The sequence below is a fragment of the Barbatula barbatula genome, assembly GCF_947034865.1.
Source record: "Barbatula barbatula genome assembly, chromosome: 1".
Taxonomy (NCBI): domain Eukaryota; kingdom Metazoa; phylum Chordata; class Actinopteri; order Cypriniformes; family Nemacheilidae; genus Barbatula; species Barbatula barbatula.
This window is the reverse complement of record NC_136766.1, coordinates 33,799,154-33,818,681: the sequence shown is the minus strand read 5'-3', so window position 1 is coordinate 33,818,681 and position 19,528 is coordinate 33,799,154. Positions and strand designations below refer to the sequence as shown.

The 19,528-nt window shown below is 40.6% G+C and overlaps 1 protein-coding gene across 1 annotated transcript; it reads right to left on the bottom strand.

Annotated features, from left to right (window-relative positions):
- Positions 1-12,673: 12,673 nt before the first annotated feature.
- Positions 12,674-19,454, bottom strand: LOC306901686 (meprin A subunit beta-like). The gene is made up of 15 exons (XM_079469646.1): positions 19,402-19,454; positions 19,219-19,280; positions 19,077-19,095; positions 18,461-18,511; positions 17,611-17,642; positions 17,441-17,519; positions 17,228-17,345; positions 16,960-17,138; positions 16,657-16,875; positions 14,849-15,004; positions 14,531-14,755; positions 13,981-14,424; positions 13,715-13,888; positions 13,523-13,631; positions 12,674-13,053 (listed from the first exon to the last, which is right to left on the bottom strand). The coding sequence occupies exons 2-15, from the start codon at positions 19,273-19,275 to the stop codon at positions 12,987-12,989; spliced, it is 1,929 nt and encodes a 642-aa protein (XP_079325772.1). The 5' UTR covers positions 19,276-19,280; positions 19,402-19,454; the 3' UTR covers positions 12,674-12,986.
- Positions 19,455-19,528: the final 74 nt, after the last annotated feature.

Sequence of the window (19,528 nt, the reverse complement as noted above, 5' to 3'; positions counted from 1 at the left end):
AATGTAAAACATTTTGGAATATTTAACACTTTGAATACATTTACAATATGTCATTACACTTTTTAATGCGTTTAAAAACGAATGATTGAATAATGAAGGAAAATCAGCCAATAAGAGTTGTTAATATTTATACCAAGCCGCTTCTTGAGGTCTCATTTTGAGATGATCAACTAAATTATTATTAATATACAGTATGACAAGAAAAACATTTCTGCAAATACCACAAAAAAAACAACGAAACTAAAGATGTTCAAAGATGTGACTGTTTTTGCTTTAGGGTTTTATCTTTGTTACAATAAAGCAGCCTAAATATCCAGAACACATGTGAACTCCATAAATGTTGTTAATAAAATAAAAGACCTATAGGCCTTCCACGACGATACGGAGCCAAAATAACAATCATCCGCACTAGAGGAGATCGTTGAATAGTTTTGACTGTAACCGTCGGGGATTACAGAAGGAAATCTTTAGTCTATGATGTTGTCACAAACAGCTCTGAGACTTGAAGGTGAGATCCAATTGCAGCTTTATTAGAGGGCAATCCAAAGGCGTAATCCAAATAACAGGCAAGGGTCATACACAGAAAGGCAGTCCAAACAAAGAAACAAACAAAACAAACGAAACAGGCAGGGACCAGAGGCAAAAGAGTAATCAGGGAACCAGGCAAAAAATCCAAAAACCAAAAGACAAGGAACCAGGGAAACACTCAGAAATGCAGTAAAAACAAGACAAAACACTTCGCAATGAATGGGTGTGTGGAAGTGGTGTATATGTGTGTATGTGAATGATATGCAGGTGTGTGTGCAATCAGTGCCGATGAGTCCGAGTAGTGAGTTATAGGAAATGTAGTTTGTGAGTGAGTGAAAAGTCTGATGTGGAGTGCCCTCTGGTAGTTCTCAAGGGCACTCCAGCTGGTTACCGTTACATAGCCCCCCCTTTAAGGAGCAGATTCCAGACGCTGCTAAATCTGTCCAGGAGGGAGGTGGGGCGGAGGCGGAACCGGGCAGAGCAGGCTGTGCTCGGACCTGACCTGACTCTGGAAGATCGACTCGGACCTGACCTGACTCTGGAAGATCGACTCGGACCTGACCTGACTCTGGAAGATCGACTCGGACCTGACCTGACTCTGGAAGATCGACTTGGACCTGACCTGACTCTGGAAGATCGACTCGGACCTGACCTGACTCTGGAAGATCGACTCGGACCTGACCTGACTCTGGAAGATCGACTTGGACCTGACCTGACTAATAATAAAATGGTAATATTGATGGAAAAAGGCCATGTCAAAGAATTGAATCACATTAATATTAACAGTTGAAATTAAACTTTATCTTAGCATTGAGTCTTTAAGTCACTTGTTTCTTTTAGGGACTTTTAATTTATTTTAAGCCAAACTGATCAAAACAACACAATGATTCTATGTTAAACCCATGTTAAAATGCTTTAAATATTTGTTTCCAATGTAGTAAAAACATATCTGCTTATATTATGAAGGCATATAACAAAAATAAAAAAAATAATTTTAAATGTGCATCCCATTGTCAGAACAACTCTGAAGCATTGTTAACACAGCCACGTGATTGGTGACAGAATAACATTTATTATCATATGTCAGATAATGATACAAATATTGTTTTTTGTGTCATGTCAATCAGTAGCCTGTCTGACAGTGATACAAATATTGATCTTTGTGATCCTCCCAGTATTTTATTTAACAAATATTATTATTTCCAGCTGCGTTTAATGCTTAACGTTGCTTAATAATAAGTAAGTAAAAAGTCAAAGTTTATTACAACTGAATAAAAAAGTTGTGTCTTCAAAGGCAGATGATTTTTTAACCCAGAAACCTTTTGTCAGGGTAGAAACACACGGATTTAATAGCGGGTAAAAATAATAATTTATGTAGGGGTATCAATAATAATCGTTTATACGAGACTTTTATTTAGATCTTTGACGTGGGCGCCGCCATGGGGTGTGCACAAAAAGAAGGTGAAGAATGGCGTACGACAAACGTGCTCGCTGAAGACGTCTGTGATGTTCGGGTAGTTTTTGGTTAAAAACATAAGTTTAGACCCGCGATATACATCGGCACGTCTGCTGCATCACATAAGTGTCTTCTGATGGTAACTTTGAGAATTAGTCGACGTGATTGAGTGAGTTTTGTGTCTTTGTGAGCGAGACCGAGAAAAGCGCTTATTAGCTTGATGTTGCTAACGCTACTGGAGTCGATTACTCCCGTGTTTCATTTTGTTTTGTCCAGTTTTTGTTTTATTGTTTCAAACAAACTTAAAATACTATGGACGCGCGATAATGTCCGTTGAAGCGAGTGTGAGTCTCCAATGGTGCGTGCGTCGTTGAAGTGCGGTCTGAGCCAGCTCGGATTGTGGCCTTGTAGGATCGAGCTGACGTCGTCAGGATCTCGAGGGCAATCGCTGGGGGAGGAAAATTGAGCTAAGATACCCTGCCATCTGTGGGACATCATTCAGCGCCTCATCCTGGAATTAAAGTGGTGATGTACACTATTTACATTTTGTGCTACACTTCGGTAAGCAGAATTCCTTATTCCTCTCGTGAACTGGACTGAGTAAATCACAATTCATTGGACCGTGAGCAAACTTGTGACAAGAGGATTCAAATACGTTTCGACTCACGCATGGTGGTGAACTGTCTTTGAGAGCTCACGTTTAAAAAGAGGAATAATACTTTTTGTTCATTATTCTCAATGTTGATGCGAATTGGTATTTGAATTCATTGAACTGATTATTTTTGAACTGTGTTCAAAGAGGTTTATTTCTTTAAGTGCAATTCAGTGCATTTGAAAGGACATTGACTGTGTGAAATTATTACAGACACAGATTGATATTTACATTGTTTATTGTATTGTTTACATTTTGTCATTTTTGTACTGCAAATACTTTTCCTCATCTGTAAGACAGAAAAGCCAATTACTTAAATCTCATTTATTTTAAATTAAATAATTTGTTAGATAAGGTAAATTGGTTGTTTTCATTTTGAAGTCACTTATTTTAAGGAGTGGGGGCGTCTTACCTGTCCTGTTAGATGTGGGGGGAGTGGGTTGTGCACTCATTTACACTAACTTTCTGCACTTACACACTTCAGGTGGCTCCCGTGTTTACAGTAAGTCCTGAAGCCCACCTCACTATATCTTTAGCATACACACTGCAACACGACAGGCACAACATACAGCCACGAACTGTATTAAAAGACTAAAAAGCATTGGGTGGGGGGACCCAGCTCCTGTTGCTCACTCAGTCTTCCTTTAATAAGTGTTTATTATAACCCCCACAAGGCGGTGACATCACCCCGCCGCCACATATTGGCGTCACGAACAGGATCAACCAGCGAGTATTCTGAGACAGTGCACGTTGCTGATCACGAAACTGAAGTTATGGCTGAATTGAACGAATTAAAGAGACAGTTCGCAGAGATGCAAAGGCAGTTCGGTGAGCAAGCTGGAATGTTAGAACAGGCAAGAGCAGACCAGAGGGAAGCCCTTTCCCTAGCTAGAACTGTCATAGACCAGCAGGCTGCCGTTCAGAGAGTACAACCTACCGTTTACATTCCTCGTGATCGTAAACTCCCAGAGTTTAGTGGTTGTCGATCCAAACCTGGTGACCTTAGTGTAGAGGAATGGATCAATTCTATGAAGTCTGCCCTAAAAATGATGAAAATCCCTGAAGAGGACAGAATTGAGTTTGTCAAGCAGAATCTGAAAGATGAGGCTAAGATGACAGTCAAGGTCATGCTCAACGGCAAAGAGAGGTCTGTGGATGAGATCTTTGATGCTTTAGATCAGACGTACGGTGATAAACTTCCCATTGGCAGCAGACTGAAAGAGTTTTACGACCGCAATCAAATGCCTGGCGAAACCATTCGTTCCTACGCTTATGATCTGCAGGAGAAACTGTATATCATTCAGAACCGTGAGCCCTCCAGAGTCCCTGATGCAGATGCTGTATTGAAGGAACAGCTGGTGTTAGGTCTCAAAGATGATTCGTTACGACGAGAAATGAAGAGGAGACTTAAGGATGAAAAGGATCTGACATTTATTCAACTAATGCAGGAAGCCATTACTTGGTCAGAAGAAGAGGAGGTCCAAGTTCCAACTACCTCAAAAAGCAGTATTCGTTCACGTGGTGCTGTTCATGCTACTACTGCAGCAGAAAACACTTCAACCCCTCTCACTCTGGAAACACTGCATGAAGCCATTCAGCAGATATCTGCCCGGCAAGAAAAACTTTTCCAAATGGTAACGAACCAAGAGAAAGTGAAACCCCCTGGCAGGGAGAGTAAAACCAAAAGTCCACCTTTAAAAGACAGCGAGGGAAGATACATCTGCTATACGTGTGGCAAACCAGGACACACTAGTCGGCGATGCCTTCAAAACAGAGAGCATGTAAGTGGAGTTCAGCCCCCGAAATCTATGGTGGAGAGGGAAAAGTTATCTGATCAAGTTGTAGCAGTTCTGGAAAGTCCAGGTCCGTCTGTCATCAGAAGTCACACTGCTGATTGTAACGTGAGGGATGTTTCAAGAACTCTCTGTGAAAGTGCCTTTGGAGATTGTCTAACCGTCGAAGTAAAGATTGCTGGCATAAGTACTGTCTGCCTTCTGGACACAGGATCTGAGGTGACTACCATCACTGAGTCACATTTCAAGAGCCACTTTGGTGAAGTTACGTTGTCGTCTGCCAACTGGGTCCGACTCACAGCAGCCAATGGCTTGGATATTCCCATTGTCGGATGTCTGGAAGCGGACATTGAATGTATGGGGAAGACATTGCAAAGAAAGTGTGTCTTTGTGATCAAAGAAGGCAACCCCATAGGGACAGAGCTGAGAAGAGTACCAGGCATTGTTGGGATGAATGTGCTGAGCAGTCTGAAAGATTTATTCATGGCTACTGAGGGCATGGAAAGAAGGGATCGGTATAGTCGTGGAATAAAAGAAGCAAGAGTCCAAAGAGTGTTGGCTGATCTCAAGACACAGACTGAAACATTGAACCATGGAGACAAGATTGGCTTTGTGAAAGTAGCAGGGAAACAAGCAATCACTATTCCTCCATTCAGTGAACGTGTTGTGGAAGGTCGTTGCAGGATACCCCCAAAAGTAAGCTGCCAAGTCTTAGTGGAAGCCTCACCCGAAGTCAGTTTACCCAAGAGTGTTCTAATCGCCAACGTACTTACCAAGACCATTAACGGAAAAGTCCCAGTCCGAGTGTGGAATTCCAGCGAAAGGCCTGTGAAGCTTCTGCCACGATGTAGAATAGCAGTACTGTCTAAACCCCAGGAGGTTGTTCCTAAAGTGCTTGTGGAGTTTGAAGAAAGGGATGATGCTTTGCACGTTAGAGCTATCCAGCAGCGACAGGAACAAGTGGAAGAAAGCACCTCTGGGCTGTTACCAGTCCCAGTGCAAACAAATCTCGAAAACCTTACGGAGGCTCAATGTGGAAAACTCAGGGACCTTCTGATGAAACACAGTGACGTGTTTTCGACAAATGATGGTGACTTCGGCTTCTCAACGACTGTCACACACAGTATCCCTACAGGAGACGCTCCTCCCATTAAGCAGAGACACCACAGAATTCCACCCCAAGTGTTCCAGGAAGTGAAAAGGCATGTCCGAGATCTAGTTTCACAAGGAATCCTCAAAGAAAGCTGCAGTCCATGGGCATCTCCAGCTGTAATTGTTATTAAGAAAGATGGCAGCGTACGCTTTTGTTGCGACTATCGAAGGTTAAATAAAGTAACCTGCAAAGACGCCTATCCCCTTCCTCGTGTGGAGGAATCGCTGGATTCCTTGGGAAATGCCCAGCTGTTTTCCACACTGGATCTAACATCAGGTTATTTCCAAGTGGCCATGAGTGAGGATGACAGACCTAAGACTGCTGTTACTACTCCCTTCGGACTGTTTGAATGGACCAGGATGCCATTTGGGCTCTGCAATGCTCCTGCAACATTTCAGCGCCTGATGGGGGTGGTCCTTGGCGATCTGACGTTCGACATACTGCTCATCTACCTTGACGACATCATTGTGTTTTCAAAGGACTTCGACAGCCATTGTCAAAGGCTGGAAATAGTATTCAACAGGTTGAGACAACATGGATTGAAACTCAAACCCAGTAAGTGTTTCCTTCTGAAGCTTGAGGTGAAATTCCTAGGACATCTGATCTCATCCCGAGGAATACAAGTTGATCAGGAGAAGACACGGGCATTGGAGACGTGGCCGGTCCCCAAGAATGTTAGAGAGTTGAGACAAGTCCTCGGATTCTTGAGCTATTACAGAAGGTTTGTTCCCAGTTTTGCTCAGTTAGCTCGACCGCTTCATGCGTTGGTTGGAAAAGGGAAAGTGATGGAACTCTTTAACTGGACCACTGAATGCCAGACTGCACTCGATAAGCTCAAGCACTGCTTAATGTGTCCACCAGTTCTTGCATACCCAGATTTTAGCAAGTCTTTTGTGCTCACAACTGATGGAAGCCTGCGTGGTCTTGGGGCTGTACTGAGTCAGAGCCAAGGAGGAGTTGAACGTGTGATCGCATATGCGAGTCGGGGCCTTCGTGGGTCAGAAAAGAACGATCGAAATTACAGTTCCTTCAAGCTAGAGCTGCTTGCTCTAAAATGGGCGGTTACAGAAAAGTTCAAGGAGTATCTGATTTATACCAAGTTCTCTGTTGTCACAGATCACAATCCTTTGCGATACTTGGAAACAGCAAATTTGGGAGCTGTCGAACAACGGTGGCTAGCTCAACTCGCTGAGTTTGATTTTGAAGTCTACTACAAACCAGGACGACAAAACATAAACGCAGATGTGTTGTCAAGAATCCCCACATGTGAGGAGCCAGAGGAAGAAGACTCTGCTAAAGATTTCATTAAGATGAACTCAGATGATGTTCGTGCATGCTTATGGCCTGTCACAGAGGATCGGCTGAAGGTTCAAGCCTCAATACAAGTTGCAGTGACAAGGAAAGTCCCAGGTTATAGCTGGAGTGACATAGAAGAGCAACAGAAGTTCGACCCGAATATAGCCCCTGTTTACCGTGCTGTATTTTCCAGGAAGAACTTCAGTCCTGTTGATCATAGAGGCATGAACCTGGAGTTGAGAAAACTTGCTAGACAGTTCATTCGACTCAAGCTTGAAAAAGGAGTGCTGTTCCGAACTATACTTGATCCAAGAGACAGTGAAGAGATTCATCAACTAGTGATTCCAGAACCTCTGCGTTTCAAGGTTTATGAGAGTCAGCATGATCATTGTGGTCACTTTGGAGAGAGAAGCACGCTGGAGCGTATGAGGCGGATTTACTACTGGCCAACAATGACAAAGGATGTTAAAGCCTGGATTCAGCAATGCAAACGATGTGCACTTGCGAAAGATGTTTTTCCTAAACTTCGTGCCCCAATGACGTGCACTAATGTGTCAGCACCCCTGGAAGTCTTAGCTATGGATTATTCTGTATTAGAAGAGTCCCTCGGAGGATTTGAAAATGTCCTTGTCTTAACTGACATGTTCACCCGCTTCACAGTTGCGGTGCCAACCAGAAATCAGACCGCCCATACCACAGCAAAAGCTCTTGTGCAACAGTGGTTTACTCACTACGGTTGTCCGGCAAGGTTACATTCAGACCAAGGACGTTGTTTCGAAGCCAAGGTTATCAAAGAACTGTGTAATGTCTATGGAATCGGAAAAAGTCGTACAACTCCATACCACCCTCAGGGCAACGCTCAGTGTGAAAGATTCAACCGAACCATGCACGACATGTTAAGTACATTACCAGCAGAGAAGAAAAAGAACTGGAAGCAGTATTTGCCTGAATTGGCTATGGCATACAATAGCCGGGTCCATTCCTCAACGGGTTATTCGCCATTCTACTTAATGTTCGGGAGAGACGCTTGCATGCCGATGGACATACTTGATGGAAGAGACTTGGGGAATAATGACATAGACAATCTGGATGATTGGGTGAGACAGCATCACAACAAATTGAAATTAGCTGTTGAAGTGGCAAGTAAGACGGCACAAGAATCTTCACAAAAGAGAAAAAGGGCCTATGATCGCAGATCACATGGAGCATTAATGAGACCTGGAGACCGTGTTCTGTTACGGAACCATTCCCACAGAGGAAGATGTAAGATACAAGATCACTGGGAATCCCAAACGTACATTGTAGTGAAACAGAACCATGCCGATACTCCTGTCTTCACAGTTCGCCCAGAAAAAGGGGGAAAATGTAAAATTGTACACAGAGACCAACTCAAACATTGCACTTTTCAGACACAGCCCCAATCCTGTACACCTAGACGTAAATCTAGAGAGTACTCCGAGCAGGAACACACTGACTCAATTCCTGATGTTCTTGTAATTCCTGTGAGTACACCTGCACCTGACATACACACAAACACAGGGTGTAGAAGAGAAAATGGGGATGAGTTAGACAAAGGTATTGGAGAACCTGTCAGAGTAGTGTTTTCTGATGATTCAGTCAGCCAGTCTTTACATGAGTCAGAAAATTCAGGTGGTTCTGATGCTGAAAGTGAAAATGAAAGCATTCCGGAGCCTAGACGTTCTCAACGTCAGAGCAAGGGTACTTTGCCGGTTAGGTATAGAACTGATTATGCCTTGAAATAATTATGTGGACATGTTAATGTTTTCTTGAAAGTTCAGGTTAAAATGTAAACGTTTAAAATGTTTATTTTGCTATGTTGTAATTTGTATATTTTCATTGTGATTCTGATGTTTTACGATGTGAATAATTATGCTTACCATTCTCTGTCATTGTTTTCCAGGGACTGAGTTGCTGAATGGAAGTCCGATGGTATGGCAGGGTTTGGTAGGGGGGAATGTAGGGGTATCAATAATAATCGTTTATACGAGACTTTTATTTAGATCTTTGACGTGGGCGCCGCCATGGGGTGTGCACAAAAAGAAGGTGAAGAATGGCGTACGACAAACGTGCTCGCTGAAGACGTCTGTGATGTTCGGGTAGTTTTTGGTTAAAAACATAAGTTTAGACCCGCGATATACATCGGCACGTCTGCTGCATCACATAAGTGTCTTCTGATGGTAACTTTGAGAATTAGTCGACCTGATTGAGTGAGTTTTGTGTCTTTGTGAGCGAGACCGAGAAAAGCGCTTATTAGCTTGATGTTGCTAACGCTACTGGAGTCGATTACTCCCGTGTTTCATTTTGTTTTGTCCAGTTTTTGTTTTATTGTTTCAAACGAACTTAAAATACTATGGACGCGCGATAATGTCCGTTGAAGCGAGTGTGAGTCTCCGATGGTGCGTGCGTCGTTGAAGTGCGGTCTGAGCCAGCTCGGATTGTGGCCTTGTAGGATCGAGCTGACGTCGTCAGGATCTCGAGGGCAATCGCTGGGGGAGGAAAATTGAGCTAAGATACCCTGCCATCTGTGGGACATCATTCAGCGCCTCATCCTGGAATTAAAGTGGTGATGTACACTATTTACATTTTGTGCTACACTTCGGTAAGCAGAATTCCTTATTCCTCTCGTGAACTGGACTGAGTAAATCACAATTCATTGGACCGTGAGCAAACTTGTGACAAGAGGATTCAAATACGTTTCGACTCACGCATGGTGGTGAACTGTCTTTGAGAGCTCACGTTTAAAAAGAGGAATAATACTTTTTGTTCATTATTCTCAATGTTGATGCGAATTGGTATTTGAATTCATTGAACTGATTATTTTTGAACTGTGTTCAAAGAGGTTTATTTCTTTAAGTGCAATTCAGTGCATTTGAAAGGACATTGACTGTGTGAAATTATTACAGACACAGATTGATATTTACATTGTTTATTGTATTGTTTACATTTTGTCATTTTTGTACTGCAAATACTTTTCCTCATCTGTAAGACAGAAAAGCCAATTACTTAAATCTCATTTATTTTAAATTAAATAATTTGTTAGATAAGGTAAATTGGTTGTTTTCATTTTGAAGTCACTTATTTTAAGGAGTGGGGGCGTCTTACCTGTCCTGTTAGATGTGGGGGGAGTGGGTTGTGCACTCATTTACACTAACTTTCTGCACTTACACACTTCAGGTGGCTCCCGTGTTTACAGTAAGTCCTGAAGCCCACCTCACTATATCTTTAGCATACACACTGCAACACGACAGGCACAACATACAGCCACGAACTGTATTAAAAGACTAAAAAGCATTGGGTGGGGGGACCCAGCTCCTGTTGCTCACTCAGTCTTCCTTTAATAAGTGTTTATTATAACCCCCACAAGGCGGTGACATCACCCCGCCGCCACATATATTTGAGGTAGGTGGACAGAAAGTCAATGTGGGATCCTGTGGCAGATGTCCGCCTGGAGTCAATGTCTTCGGTTCTGGCTACGACGCCAACTGGGGAACCCAGTATACAGCAGTTGAGTGGTGAGGAGACGAGTATCCACAGACAGAGATAGAGGTATCCCACTGTTTGGCAGATGGTGTGGCTTCCTGGTCCCAGCAGGAGTAGAGGCGGCACAGTCGACTATGTTGAAGCATAAGAGGTGCAGACTCCTCAAAGATAATGGGGTGAGACAACTGGAAGGGCAAACAATCCTAAGGTAAGAAGTGTTCCACGAAAAGGGAATCCACACAACAAGACAAGACTAAGTTACTGTACAAGACAAGACAAGACTAAGTTACTGTACAAGACTTTGCTAGACTGGAATACTGATAAATGACTGCAGTAGCATATGGTGCATAACCAACTAGAGTTGACGAGAGCACAACTGGAGTGAGGAGTGGTAGTGATTAAATAAGGGTGAAGATTAAAGGACACCAGGTAAAATCACTGATGGTAACGAGGGAGCGATGAGCGCAGCTGACTGGAAGAGGACAGAAGATCTTGCCCACCAGTATCCTCCTATCTACTAGTGGGCGGTTTCCCACAGTAGAGGCAGACCCCCTGGGTAAGTCGTTGGTGCCTCTGGAAGGCAGTGAGATGAAGCCGTCCCAGCTGCATAGGTTCAGGCGGAAGATGAGGTTCACTGACCGTGGGGTCCAGAGGATCCATACGGCGCCAAGAGCTGTTCGTCTGTCGACATCGGCGACGTCATTTCATTCGCGATTCTACTTGCAGTGCAATAGAGATCACTTTCTCGAGTTCGGTGGGAATTTCCATGACCGCCAATTCATGTGAAGTTAAAGCCTAAAAAGAGGGTCTCGCTCATCCGAAGAAATGGTAATAAAAGCGTTGATAGAAAACTAATCAGACACGTTTTCTTATTGTCATGTGTGCAGTTATGAAGGTGGTTCTCAAGTTAGAAGGAAACAGCAGAATTCTCCCAGTGAATTTCTACGGAAGAGAGATCCTATTCTGGAAAGGGCACGTCCTGACACGCTCAAGAAATCTGTATATGCAAACCGAGAGCGAAGTCCTCTAATGGAGGAAATCTTTAGTTCCAGCAGACTCGACAGATACAAGGCCATAGAGACTGCAGAAAGAGAACAACTGAGGTGTGTGAATATACAGTTTGAACAGAGAAACAATAAACTATCGGTCAAAAGTTTACCGTGTTGACTTAGTGAACAAGTGAAACATTGTTGAATATTTAACTACATAAAACCAGGCAATAAGAGTACTGAATAGATTTGGACAATATAGTTTTCAAAGGGTTGAGACCTCGAGAAGCTGCTTGATAATATGACAAGAAATCATTTCTGCAAATTCTACACAAAGAGTGACGACACTAAAGATAAGCTAAAGGATGTTTCGAATGATATTTGAGGTACAACACAATTCCTAAAGTTACTTATTATAATAATATACAAGATACTCTCAAAATGGGGGTGATTGTATTTCATTTCTGCCAATAAAATAAAATCTGAAGTAAATGTGTTGGATGTCTGTTTTAACTGAACTGATGTCAAATACAGACAAGACTGTCAATTCTATCGCTTCTCTGATGTAAGCAAGTGCCAGTCATATATGAGTTAAAGCATCAAAAATGTACAAGTTACATGAACTTGGAGATGAAGCAGGTTTGAAAGCATTTGACATGATGTGCAATAAAAAAACATTTTTTTGGGGAGAAGATAATAACCGTGCTGTATCATTAACATTTTGGGTTCAATTAGCTATTATAATAGTTTAATACGACTGCCAATAATAATAACAATAATAATAATAATGTTGCGAAAATACAGTTAAGATCGCAAACATTAAGATTTGTATCACTATCTTATACACAATGGTTGACAGTCTATCCTCAAAGATCAATATCTGTATCACTATCTGATACACGATTATTGATATTCTGTCACTCTTTACATCTGTGCGTTCACAATGTCAAAAAGAGGGATTATTAGTTTAATTTAAAACTATTAAACTGTTTTATTTTGTTGAGATTAGTACTTTATAGCATCTCTTGAACGTTGAGCTTTTGTGCAATTCATTTATTATTTTGGATCAATAACAATTTGTATTGCAATATCTTTTCAACAAAAACCATCAAACTATGGCATCTGTGAAGTGAACATAGTAAATTTGTGGTTATTACGGTTTTATCTCAAATACCATAGTTAAATACGGTTATTGGAGCATGAGCTCAAATAATGTACGGAAAACGTAATTTTCTGCCAGGACATCATTAGCTGTTACAAATAAATATGGAAAATCACTTATTATTAAGACAATATTCATGATCAATATTCATAACTGTAAAATGTTCAATGATATTCACTTGTACATTTTAACATGTTACTGTACTTCTTTGACTTAACGTTTCCCCTCATGGCAACTAGTAATATTTTTGCAGCGGCTGAACAAATGCATTTATTCAACTAAACACAAATATATTAAGTATACAGTAAGGCGCAATCTTACAACAAGAGGAGGCTCAGCTGTTCTGGCGACCCTACGTGTAGGTTTAATCAATGTAGAGAATAAATAGATAAGACTGAACAGAGATGATTTGTTTATTCATTCTTACAAAGGCAGGGCCGATAACAACAGTTTATCTTACAAGAAGCTCAGCAGCAAAAGGCACAAACCCAGCATGCAGTTCAGAGAGGACGGAAGAGTGGAACTACAAAAAGATGTGAGGAAAACGGTTAATAATACAAAACACTGAATGACTTTTCTGTAATTTTACATATTTATATATAATTTCTACATGCAGGATTGCATGTTTTGTGTATGAAGAAACGATTGTTTTCTTTTGTTTTCAGGATCACTGTCCACTGATGAAACCGAACTAAAATTGTAGTCGTATACCATACAAAATGTTACTGTTTTTGAAATACGGTCAAAAACCGCCAAATTACAAAAAAGTCCACAAATTTACAATAAAAACAAACAGGGGAAAAGTGTCATTTTACAGACAAAATCACCCCAGCTGTTTTTTATGGTGTATATTTGTCAGTATATATTCTTGTGTATATCACCGCTTTTTAATTCTGACTAGTACTTACTGTAAAAATAGTTGTCTAAAGGTTATAAAAAGTATAGTAAGTTTGTATTGCTCTTTATGAAAAGATGTATTAATGGATGTTCACCTGGAAAAACATGGTCCCTGTTTGGCACTTTCAATGGGAGTAGCGTTGATATTTTTCACTTTCACTTTTGGGCATGCTACAGAATTTGTCTGAAGAAGCCCTGAGATATCTAAGACAAAGTCATTGTGGTAGAGCTCAGTGTGCTTTTAATCCATTAAGGTGTATTTAAATCCAATCCATAACAAAACTTACCTTGCATGCTAATGAGAACGATGACATCACCACCTTTGATGAACTCGGAGTTTATTCTATAGAAGACGTCTTTATTGATAGCGATGTTCACGTGAGGACCCGCAAATACGCTCTCATTGCCAATAATGGTTAGATTTCCACTATTTCGAGGATTGTCCCAGACGTAACTGCCACCTGTACAACAAAACATGTTTTTTAAATTTAACTGTAAACCTGGTTTGCTTATTTTTCAGCCAATATTCGGGTGAATAAAAGTGAGGTTTCACCCGAAATCAAAGTCGGGTCAGTGGTGATGCTTTGCTCATAAGACATGCGCTTTAGCATATTTGGATTCTGATCGAAGATCTGAAAGGTCACTTGTCTCCACGGACAGGGCCACTGCAGCTGGCCATCAAAGGCACCGGATACCAGACGGAAAGACAAAGTGTAGTAAGTGGCCAAGTTTCTCAAGAAAACCTGATAGCGATAACCTTCGCTAGAGTAGTACAGTGGACTGTATACGTAAGAACCGATCGGTGTGTCGTTCATGAGCTTCTCGAAATTCCTTATCTGCCATATTTGGGAGCACTCGGTCTGTGAAATATTGATATCGTCCAAAGAAAATCCTCCGCTGGACTTCCCAGCTCCTTTACGAGCCTCAAACTCGAGCTGGAAGGTTTTATTGCCGTTTAGCGGCACGTGGTGCAGCTGCCAGTGGTTATCAGGGGGTCCTGCAGAAAATTTGAAGTTTTGAGGATGGTGTTTAATGACTATATTCATGATATATCACAACCTCTCTTTGCCACATCGTTCGATTTTGTGAGCAGTGCATAAAACCTGTGATCTGATCCATCATTTTCAAAGTTCCCCTGGTGTCAGTTTTGTCCTGATATTCCCTGATCCAGATGTTGAACTGGTCGAACTCATCGGCGCTGTGATAGTAATAGAACTGCAGGCATTGAACTTTGCAATCTCTGGTCGGGGTCATTTTAATGCTCTCCAGTCGAGCCGAGTCGCTCTCATTTCTGCCCTCAGTACTGACGTGCATGAAAAAAGACGCTCCTGCATGTGATAGAAGATAAATGCAATGGGTGGGGAGGAATAAGAAAACGATAAAAGCATTTTCCAGTAATACATATTTCGGAAAAGTCTCACCATTCGACTCTTTGCCCAAGTAGGTGTGGTCGGTCACGTTGACTCCGCCCACTGAACTCACTCTCTGCCATCCAGCTTGAGTAGTGGAACAGACATGCATCTGACAAAGGGATGTGTCATCAAAACTACAGCGGCTCAGGAACGAGGTGGTTGAGTCTGTAGCACGAACAAAATGTGTAACGTGTAAATTTCGCGGTTTCATTCAGAATTACACAAAAACAAATAATTTGTAACTACTTCTTAAATTATGCCATGAAAAACAAAACACTTTTGGAACAAATAAGCATAAATAAAGCATCTCACCAAATGGAGAACAGTTTTTGTATTCTATCAAAATGTATTTTTATAAATCTAAAATGACTTGCTCTTCGTTTAGGTTTAAAAAACTGTAATTTTTGTGTCTAAATCTTGTTTTCATATTTTGAGAATATAATACATCATATAATTGTATCTACTTTAGTTTTTCAATTAAATTTCATATATGAATAACTTTGTTTTTGTTATTTTAATCACATTTTAATCTTAAAATGTGATTTATTTAGTTTATATTGGACATAAAGGGTCCTAAAGGTTTTTATCAAACTTTGTGGTTTCATAAAGAACCTTTACATTCCAAGATGGTTTTACTAAATGTTCTTTGCAGAACTACAGACTAATAAAAGTTAGAAAATAATTGGTTCTTTTAGAAACTTTTGGCTGAAATGTTCAGTCGGGAATAACCTTTTTAGCTGTGCACACACAAAAGTGTCACGAGAGGTGAGGCGGAACCCAGACGCAGGCAGACAAAGGGTTAAATAATCTTTTATTAATGTGAAATAAAAACCCACAATGGGGAAAACATGAACAAAACAAGGCAAACCAAAACTTCCCACTAGGGGAACAAAATAAACAAAGATCAAAACCTGATGAGGGAATAGCAAACAGGAACAAGGTAAGCAGGAACAGGGTAATCCACGGGGTGACATGACGCAAGTAAACAAGGCATGCAATGAACCGACAAGGAACAAAAGGGTACAAAGACAATATATAGGGACACACTAACTAGGGAAGATAGGACCGGGACAGCAACGGTGACGGTGGCGGGCAGGGGACAAGACTTAAACAATAATGGAGACTGGCGGGAAGATAATACGGGCAAGGTAAGAGGGATGAAACACTAATGGGTCGCTGACGGAGAAACAAGGGGGCGGGGCTAAAGGATGCGAGACCGGAGAGAGAGCCTGGCACAAGATTCGAAAACCAAGACCAAGAGAGTGACAAAAAGCCCTGATGTTATTCGTGTTACATAAACACAGTGGTAGGACTCTTTCCTTCCTTTCTCGAGCTTTCTAGCTCCCTGGGCAGAGTCATGACATTGCCACGTCTTTCGGGTTTCTGTTGGGCGCCACGTGTCTTCCTGTTATGTCTCTCAGCCCTGCCCTCCTTTCTCCCGTAATTGTTTCATTAGGGTTTCATTCCCATCATCTGCTTTGTGTTTCAACTTTGTTAGGGTTTTATTCCCATCACCTGGTCTGTTAATCACTCTCGTTAGGGTTTCATTCCAATCACCTGTCACCACTCTCCCCATGTAATCACTCCTCGTTAGTGTCTCCCTTTATATAGTCCCAGTTTCCCTCTGTTCGGTGTTGGTGCATTGTCTAATATCTGTTATCTCTAGATGTCTTGCGCGCACGTTGTTGGATTACCCTAGTTCCTGGTTCCGAACGTATTATTTTCACTTTTCTAAAGATCTTGTTTTGTTTTGTCCCCCACGTGGTTCTGTCCAAGTCATTTTGTGACACACAGTACAATACAGGAAAACTACTTACTGCATTTGTAGAGCCCATTGAGCTCAATAGCATCGTATTCACTCATTTCCATACGCTGACCAATCACATCTTGAAATTCAGGCCGTTTGGTGATGACTGTAAATCCATTACTGTTGCTGAAATCATATTTACCGTAATGCATCACAGACAAGTAGTCATATGGTGTGCCTTGAACGCCACTCACATTCTCACTGACTTTATTGAAATTGCTCTCGAGACCTGAAAAGAAAGACTAGTGATGTTAAACGGCTGGGCATCAATACATGAGCGAAATTCAACATATGTGAAAAGTGACAGAGCAACCTGCTTGGATGTTTTCGTATTTTATCGTCACATAATTATCTCTGTCATATCTTGATTGCTCGTGGAAAAATCCCAGCGCATGAAGAAACTCGTGTTCTACGATCGCTAGAAATCCACAGCCATTTCCAATAGAAATAGCCTGACCCTGGGTGTACGATCGCCCAATATATGACCAACACCTGAGAAATCATTGAGAAGATATATATATATATATATAGGTGTGTAATGTTTATGTTTATCAAATGGTAAATGCAACTATAATGTATACCCTTCACGCTTCTCTACAGAAATGTAAAAAGCTTCTGTTGTCCTTGGCTTAAAGTCAATACATGATTTGAGTCTGAACTGCTCAAATGCCCTCAGTATAACTCCTCTATAGTTCATACCTAGAACCGTAATGAAAATACATCACGTTTGAACATGAAAAATATATATATTAAAAAAAAAATATATATATAGATATATCAAAATAATTTCATACTCAGACTTGAATTCAGCACATAGGGCACGGGGATTTTCCACAGGGAATCACTTCCTAGAATTGAACTCTTTTCCCTTGACTTTGAAGCAGAGATTGAATAACATTATTCTTTAATAATACATCTTTTAATGTTTACATTTATTTTATTACTTTCTAATACTTAAACTCACCACCATGATGTCTCCCTCCATAAGATTTAAACCTAATTTCAAACACAGCTGTTCATTTTAAACATCCTTACGCATTACGTAACATGATTTTAAAAACAAGAAATGCACCGATATATCGGGGATTAATCGGTAATGGTCAATAAATGTTAAGAAAGAGATTAATGTATGTTATATGAATCGTTATATGCATTAAGAACATTCAGAAAGCTACGAAATATTTATTTAACCTTCAGAATCAGCGTTGGCAGATATCACCCAGAATAATCAGCTATCGGTATCGGTGGACAAATTTTGTATCGGTGCATCTCTAATATACACGGCCTCTTTAAAAGGTACATGGAAAAGTCACAGACACAAAAACAGGCCAGGTACAAAAGGAAGAAAAACAAACACAACCAAGAAGACTTGAGTTTAGATCCTGACACTGAACAAGAACTAGTGTCAGGATTTATGCACGCTCGATTAAAACATAATACGACAGCATAAGGAGCATAGAAGTCAGGATTCCATCCACGTGGTAAACAAAGAAGTGCCGGAGTCCACACACACCAACATAAACACAACAAACAGGAAAGATACAAAACACATTCAAAGACCAACGTTAGCATGAGTTCATATCTCCACATCAACAAGAAAACCTTAGAACTGTCACAATCCTATCACAGAAAATACCAGACAGGTCGGTTTGAGAATTTCAGAAATCTGCAGCAGGAATGTTTCCACGGCTTGATAAATCGACGCCCAAACAACCAGATACTATCAAGAGGTACCTTATAAAGTGCCCAGCATATGTTAGGATTATCGCTTAATATCTATTAATTCACTTCTTGATGTAATACAGTGGTTTTACCTTTGTTTATTTCAGAAATGTCCTTCAGTTCCTCATTGATGACTTCCATTCCTCATTAAAAGAAAACATATAGAATTATGTAGATTATGTTGTAGCCGGAAAATACCATGCAAGCAAAAGTAAAACTGCTCGGGTGTTTCAAAGAAAACGGCTCCAACCCGACCTACGGGGAACGTTCTCAGAACATAGGTTAACATTCTCGAAACGTTCTCTCAAAAGTTTACAAAAATGCTTTTGTTGTATTGAAAGAGCGTTCTAACGTTCGAAAAACATTTAAAAGACATAACGTGATGCAAATGATTAACACAATCTCATGGGAATCCGTAACTATTTCATATGTATCTGTTGCGTTACGTTTAAGAGAGGGTCTTCCTTATTTCTTTTTCAAAAGATTTCTTGTACGAATTCTTGCGAATTAGCTACCACGTAAAATAGTTCAGCTATTTGTTCTTATAACATATTTTGCTTTTGCTGATCATAGCATTTTCTCATGCTAAATAATATGTCCTCAAAACATGATGATTAATTGTACTGATGAAGAAAGTAAAGGTCTTTGATATGAAACGTAACCTCGCAAAACATTTCAGTGACCTATTTGTGATGTAGGTCTACTCACCAATTTCATCTGGTGAAGGCTGAGAAAACAAATCATACATATTATAAACATCAGTGTGTACATAAGCACCGCTTTTGCATTTCTCTACATAATACAAAGGTTTGAATTGTACTGCATTGTTATTCAATTCGTATTAACTCACCATCAATGATGCTGGGCTGAAAGCCAAGCTCAGCAGAACACAAGCCCACAAAATCATCTTCCCTGTAAATGATATTCATTTAATTTCATGTTTACTCGTGTGAACATCATCACGATTTAACTTATTATTTTTACTCAGACATTAAAAACAAAGAATCTATTCAATTTTTGGAAACACGATGACCTGCATAAACCAGATCTGCAATCACTCAGCTTGACAAGTAAAACACAAACTAAAATCTAATCCTGGATTTCAGCTCTTTTGAGGTTTTTGTTGTTGCTCTTAGACTTGATCTCTTAAGCCACTCCTT